General features: G+C 38.3%; 1 protein-coding gene and 1 long non-coding RNA gene across 2 annotated transcripts in view; both read left to right on the top strand.

Moving 5' to 3' along the window:
* Nucleotides 1-1,424, top strand: LOC137975798 (uncharacterized). The gene is made up of 2 exons (XR_011117640.1): nucleotides 1-649; nucleotides 885-1,424. It is a non-coding gene; the product is annotated as an uncharacterized lncRNA (long non-coding RNA).
* A 1,700-nt stretch (nucleotides 1,425-3,124) lies between these two features.
* LOC137975003 (E3 ubiquitin-protein ligase RNF25-like) overlaps nucleotides 3,125-7,417 on the top strand; it is a 13,009-nt gene continuing 8,716 nt past the window's right edge. Inside the window, exons 1-4 of the mRNA XM_068822032.1 lie at nucleotides 3,125-3,184; nucleotides 3,250-3,327; nucleotides 4,069-4,165; nucleotides 6,638-6,705. Of these exons, the coding sequence (XP_068678133.1) occupies nucleotides 3,153-3,184; nucleotides 3,250-3,327; nucleotides 4,069-4,165; nucleotides 6,638-6,705 (275 nt within the window). The 5' untranslated portion in view covers nucleotides 3,125-3,152. The remainder of the gene's footprint in view (nucleotides 3,185-3,249; nucleotides 3,328-4,068; nucleotides 4,166-6,637; nucleotides 6,706-7,417) is intronic.

Below are 7,417 nucleotides of genomic sequence, written 5' to 3'. Positions count from 1 at the left end.
TCGAACACATTTGATTCATTTGATTCGAGCTTTTGAGCTCTTTGTTTTTGAGTTTATTCGGCGGTGAAGGAAAAGTTCTATTGGACTTTTTGATGATCAAGATCTCCCGCTCAACATGGACTCGACAGAAAAACTAAACAGTAGTTCCGAGTTGTTTCCAACCACAAAGTCAAAAGAGGTAAGCTTATTTTAGGTGTGAAATATTTATTTGTTTATGTCGTTTCCATGGAAGTTATCTTTGCCAAACCATGTTTGCTCGTGTTTCGTGTTTTCGGTCACACCGTTGAAGACCTAAAAGTTGTAAATTTTAAACTAATAACATTTTTCGTTTACTGTTTTTCGCCTAAGGGCAATTCCTCTAAAAACGCGGAGGGTTTTGACATCTGACATGTGCTACGAGAGCCATGGATTTTTCTGTGACCTGGTTCTCCACAGCAAGAGCAATGGTTTGTATGGTCATGATGGTGATGCTCTTTCTTTTCCAGCTCTGTGTTGCTTTGCACGACACACCAGGTTGTGGTATGGTTAAATTTAATTGATCTCTAGATTTCTGTTGATTTCATTGTCCCAGTCATCTGAGCTGAAGAAATCTTGTGGAAAGTGTTGATATCTGGCTGGCTGTCATTTTGACTGTCATTACTTTCAAGATGTGAGCAACTGTTTTTATCTGCATTGTTAGACAAAAGCTCTTATTAAGGGAGTCAGTTAAGTTGTTTAGTTTTTTTATAAAGGGATCTTTACAAATAGAGCACAGATTTCCATGTTTTTTTCAAGTATCTCAAGTGACATCTGTGCATGAAAATGACCAAGTCATAATAATATTATTGTTTTACTTTGATCAGTTTCCTGTTGTTTCTTAAACATGTCATTTATTCTTATTGCAGTGCTTGAGTCTAAAATTCTTCCTGGTGTGTGTGTGCTGATCTGGTCAAACGATGCATGGCAAGCAACATTCCAGATTGTTTTCAGAGATTGTGATGAGGATTTCAGCGTTGAATATTTTATTGGTTTTATGATGAAAAAAGCCAGGGTTGTTATTCATCTCTCATTTTTTCCTGTATGAGATCCTGCATGATGACAACAGTATTACAGCAAATTAAACATCACAGATGTGAGCATGTCAGTGATTAATTAATACAAGATGGTTTCCAAACAGCTCTTCAAAATTGTCTAGAAAAGGGACGATAATTATTTACTTGCCACACCTTCTAAGTCAATGTTTGAACAGGCAAATATAATTTGGTTTTTTAATTCAAGTAAACTGTTTTACTTTCATTAATACAGCTGTATGTTATTTTAGTCTTTCTCTTGCTGAGCATGGGTTTGGATATTAACTTCTGAGAATGCTCCTACTTGTAATAGTCTTAATAATGAATATACGGTACTTACAACAATAAAATTAGAGAGATATTTGAGTTACTGTATATTGTGTTTTGTGGTAACACATACCATAGTAGTTGTTGTGGTTGTTGTTGTTGAAAAGGAATCAGATAGAGTCATTGTGGGTCCAGATAGAGCCATTGTGGGTCTATCATTGGGTAGTGAAACTGGATCAGTTGTGCATAATAAAATGTTAGAGTATGAAGCAGAATGCCTCTAGTTTTGCTAGATGTATGATTACATTCCTCTCTCAGTATCTTTACACACAGTGCAAAATTTAGGCTGGATTTTTGCTGGTGCAATGCATGCAAAAGTGAAATGAGTATTTTCCAAACACATGCAGGTGAATGGTTTCTTATTTCATTATCATGATTCTCATGTCTCCCCACCCTCATCCCAGCAAGGCTCAACAAGGTGATTGACAAAGCTGGAGAAAAAAATTACAGTTACCGGCCAGCTGCAGGAAAAATACTGGAAAAATATTTTCAACGATGGACCACTACCAAACTCCAAGTAAAAGGGAAACATCAAGTAGCATTGGAGTCAAATTTATACTTAGTTTCAAAACTTTTTTGCGATCCTCTCTTAAAATTAAGACATATTTTCTTTCTTTTATTGCCTCGCTCTTGTAAAAGTAACTAGTGTTGTAAAATATGAGAATGGAGGGCAGGTAAGTGACTTATCCAAGTTGCCGAATGAGTGGGATGCGGGCATGAAAAGAACTCAAGCTTATTTCTCACTTTCAAATGATTCCAATGAAACAAACAGACGATTTCCTCATTCAACAGGAGCAATATAAGCCATCTTCGCAGAAGGAATTATCATTCTGCCCTTGCAAAGATGTTTACCCGTCGTTTTCCTTCTCAGTGCACAGTTTTTCCCCCCAGAGGTTTACCAATGCAGAGACCATCGCGACTAATAACATTACGAACTTCGTCCTTTTGCTCTAGCGCTCGAATGCAAGGTAAAATTCTCCTGGTTTGAACTATAGTTTTTTGGTTTGAAAAGACACACGGAAGATTAGTCTTTCAGGAAGCTCTCTTCAAAATTTAAACCTTATCAAAGTAGTGATGTCCTTATCATTGCAAAATGAAAACAAACACAGAGAATTTAAATTGCCGCCATTTTGCCGCGCTGTTGTTTCTATTGCAAATTTAATTGGTACCAGTCCCTCGCGCGTGGAAACGATTCGCGCGTGGCTCAAGCCTGCGCACTCATTTTGCCGCGGTGTCTTAAACTCCCTATTATGAGGGCCACGCACGCGCATTACATATAGCCTTGCGGGATTTTTGTTCGAATTTCAAATTTCAACACTTCTCGAAAATTAACCAAGCAAAATTATCATTATAATAGCGGAGCAAGAAGAACGTCTTGATGATTTTGCGCAAAAATTAACACCACCAAGAAACGGCAAGAAAAAGACGATCATTGCATGCGTGTCTTCACATTGTTGCAAGTGGTTACATCAGTTTGCAGCACACCACTACCAACAACATCCAACATCTGCCGGTCCAACGATTCCCAACAATGTTGGGAGCTTCTGCGTCCGCTTCCATGTAGCTTCAAACCCTACTATGGAGGTATATCTATGACAAAATTCAATGATCAATATTTGAAATGAAATCGTTCAATTAATTATGACTGAATGGCAACGAGGCCTTCAAGGAAACTTACGTCACTCAGACAATTCTCTTCCCTACCCTCCCGACTACCCTCCCAAGTTAGGGTTCTGGAAGATGAGCCCACACACATTTCTGCCAAAGTGATGAGAAATGGCGGCCGCCGTCGAACTTGGGGAGGGAAGGTACGGAAAGGATTGTTTTCTTAAAAGGGTTGCTCACAGTCTAAAACTGAGACTTTAACTTTCAGTTGTGCTCTTGAAGAGGAAATTGAGTTATTGGAGGCCATTTATATCCACGAATTAACCGTGGAAGGACCACGTGAAAGGTAATGAGCTCATGTATAGTTGTGCATGTTCTGCCTGGGCATTTATGTCTGGGCTTTTTATATTCTCCTGCTTTGTATTCCACCTTTTACCGTCTCCCTGAATGTCCTATAAACATCCCTCCTGAATTCAAGGTTCAGGTATAGGAAGGTTTAGAGTGCAATGCAGGCTCCTTTAATCAATGTGTACATTCTTACTTGGGTGGAGATGAGTGGTCCGTGCATAATAATTTATCACTTTCTTGACAAAATTTCTCCGTTTTTCTTTTTAATTCCATCCAGTCAAGGAAACAGTTCTATTTGCGCAGTTAGTTTAAATAAATAGACGGAAGAAATCCAATAGCGATATAATTTTCTTGTTTACAAACATTGACGTCACATTTCTTTTGAAATTGAAATTTGCCAACCACGGAAACCAGTTAGCTTCTGGTTGGCATAAGGGGTGACGTAACAAGAAAAATCTCTATATAGAATAACCAATTACAGTATATATACGTGTTGAATAACCATCGACTGAATGACATCACTTCCTGCTACACTGTTTTAGCTGTGAACTTTTTGATATTTGTATCAGCTAATAATGCAATTAAATATACTCAGTCAATTGTTGGGCTCTGAAAACATTTAAATTTTGCTTTTGGAACTCTTAACTGGAAAAGTGTACCTACAGCATTTTCAGTAACAAATAATACCGGTACCTTTCAGGTGTAATGGATTATTGTAATATCAAGGTGTCTCTTTCAGACCTACATCTGTAAGTGTGTCACTCCATCCAAGCACTGCTGATGAAGAACACAAGCGCTTTGTTTGCCTCACTTTAGTACTTGTCCTTCCGCAAAAAGTATGTCCATGTATGCTTTTATTGCAAATTGGGATCTTCCCTTGTAAACACGAAGATGCACTATAAAAGGCATGGTGCCTTATGCACATGCAGATGATTTATTAATCAACGGTAGATGCAACTGAGCTTTGTGATAATTTGTGCAATAAAAAAGCCCCTTATGGCAATGGGTCCGTAATGTGTCTTAAGAAGTTATCTGTCGTTTTTTTTTTTAATCCCCAGTATGTTTTCGAAATATCTTTTGGGGCTTCCGTCTCTGTGTTGCTGTTTGTTGTTCGCTATCTTGGTTCATCAGTCATGCTTGAATGAATTCAAGCAAAAACAGAGCATGAAGGGACCCCTTTTATAGTGCGTCTTCATGTTGAATAAAAAAATTATGCAAGTGTCGTTTTTTTCCAAGGGGTAGAAAACTGTGTGGTTCCCAGGTTTTATCCAGACCCCTTGCACAGAGGGAATTTAAGGCACATTCCCACCACATGGGATTTTCCGTTTTCAAGATTAAAACCTGCACACCGTGGGAATTTCTGTCAAAATGCCATTCATCCGCCATACCTTTTCATTTAAAATCATGCATAATGATTTTTGTCAACTACAAATTATGCACAGATCAAAACATGAATTGAAACTCACCCAAGTCTGACGTAAATGCCAGTCCTACATTTTTCTGTGACTGATTTTCATTTTGTTAAACACAGTTTAATCGAACATGTGTTGTTGGTGTGAACGGGGTATAAGACTTAACCCTTTCACTCCTGTGGGGTTCCCCATTGATGAGTAAAATCGTCTGGCATTAGACAGAGTAAAATCTATAAGTCTCAGTGGCCCTTACAGGAGTGAAAGGGTTAAAGGGAGTTCTTATTATTTATAAAGCTACAAGCCTAGAAGGCCCATCAGGTTGGTGCTTATCTCTGGTTACTTTAGCATGACGCAACTAGGAGTATTTCTACTCCCCCCTGGATGGGATGCTAGTCCATCGCAGGGTTACCTCCAGCATTAAATTCACCGGTACCCATTTATACACCTGGGTGGAGAGAGGCACAGTGAGAGTAAAGTGTCTTGCCCAAGAACACAATACAATGTCTCTGGCCAGGACCCGAACCTGGACCACTCAATCCGGAGTTGAGTGCACTAACCACGAGGCCACCGCGCTTCCCACAAAAGGGAGTTCTTACTGGCGTTTTAAGCTCAAAGTTATGACGTGCTCAGTGAAACTTGAAATGTGTGCAATCAGCAACAAACTTAAAGCTTAACCCATTCGCTACTAAAGCACCCCCATTTACAAGTAAAATCACTGATGTTAGACAGAGTAAATCTCTTATCATACATCTAAGTCTCTTTGCTAGGAGTCAATGGGTTAGTGATGTATCGGAAACAACCCACAAACGAAAGTAGATTGATGTGTAACTAGTACTCTGTTCTTATTATGGCCCATTCAAGCGAGTTCATGAACTTAAGGTATTTAACAAAAGCAAAGTTCTTTCTAACTTTGTTTGTTAAGGTTAAGTCTGATTACCTTGATGTTGATTTCAGAACATTGCAGACTACTAGAAAGCTTTTTCTTTAGGGAATAAATTGATCATAAGTAGTGGCTGGTTTTTTTTGTTTATGAAGCATGTTAGTATACTACGGGGCCTACGGTTTATCATCCTTATCCGAAAAGACTTCAAAGTCTTACCACTTGCAGATGCAATGACAAAGGAAGCACTTTCTCCTCAGTTATTCTAAGACCTTGAGTGTTGGTCTGGCCCTGTGAGCCATCTGGTGGGCGTTTTATGTTGACTGCAAAGAAGTTTCTATCAAGTTGGTTTCTCCCATAATTGTTGTTAGTTGCCTTCCAAAGAACGTTTAATCAACAAAACAACTGTTTTACAGTGTAGTCATTAAACAGTCTGGAAGAAAAGCAGCTTGCCTGTTCTAAGCTTCAAAATGAGGCACAAAAGATGGTAGCAGCACACACATAGTGATTCCTTTTCCCTACTACCTCTATGTGAAGTTAGGCCCTAAACCTCCCCTCCCTCTGAAGTTTCCTGAGCCTTTGAACTCCCACCCATCCAGAAGTTCCAATTCTCTTTGTGGCATGCATCTGGATATTTTCTGGAACCACACATAACTGTATATAGATATACAAGAATAAAGAAATATTTTAAATGATAATTATTCATGATGCAAAGCTAAGTTAACCTGACAAAGAAAGTTAGCTGACAACGAAATTATGGGTTCAAAATACCTTTGGTAAATGATGGACAAGAATAAATTAATATGTAGTTTATCGGTGGACATGATAGATGAAAAACATAGTTCCTTCATCTGAGACTTAAGAGGAGTGGTGCTTCCGGAAATGGCTAAGAGGCACAATCCTTGCATGAAATGATCCGGTACAGGAGTCACACAATAATTATTGATAGAACCAAGTGTCATCTCTCCGCAGATCCTTGGAAAGCCTTTACACCTGTTTTCTGATTTTATTCACAGTACCCTCATGATTTGCCGTCCATTTGTATCAAGACTCCCAGGGGATTGTCTGAAGCCCATGTTAGCAGGTAGAGAAAATGGTGAACATAACAAAATGCAGAAAAAACAAATACAAATTCTGAAGGCTTTTCTGAAGCCTTTTTCATTTCTTTGGTGAAAAGAAAATATTGGCTGATTTTATGAAAGTTTCACCCGAGTGTATATTACATGTACAGTAAAAACCTGCATACAAGAACATCCATTTTCAAGGTTCAGGCTGATTGGGTTCTTATATATTGGGTATTTTAGGTGAAATCAGCCTGAAAGTGTTCTTAAGTGTTCTTAATTTTTTACTTCTAAAAAAATGTAAGGGATTTACTAACTATGATGAAATACATAACATTGAGAGAATTGTTGTACATTTGCCATACACAGCACGTGAAATTACTAGCATTTATACAGAGATCTTAGTGCAATACCACAGTAAAGCTAAAGACACTGTTTGTTCTATTAAACTGAAAAGGGAATAGTTTTTATATATAATCTAACAATTTTCAATTTTCAGGCTGAATGTGTTCTTAAATATGTGCTCGTTTTTTACCAAATTTCAGCCTGGGTGTTCTTAATCCACATGTTCTTGTATGCGGGTTTTTACTGTACCTTAAGAGTTAACTAAAGAGCATCTGTGCTTCTTTTTCTTATAGCCACTGTGAATCTCGTACATGTATCTGGCTGTGTGTTTTGTTTCGTGCGTGCAATGACATAATATTATTTTCTCTCTTGGGGATAGACATGGGTCCC

This window comes from Montipora foliosa, chromosome 11, assembly GCF_036669935.1.
Source record: "Montipora foliosa isolate CH-2021 chromosome 11, ASM3666993v2, whole genome shotgun sequence".
In the NCBI taxonomy this organism is placed as follows: domain Eukaryota; kingdom Metazoa; phylum Cnidaria; class Anthozoa; order Scleractinia; family Acroporidae; genus Montipora; species Montipora foliosa.
This window is presented reverse-complemented; position numbering and strand designations above follow the sequence as displayed.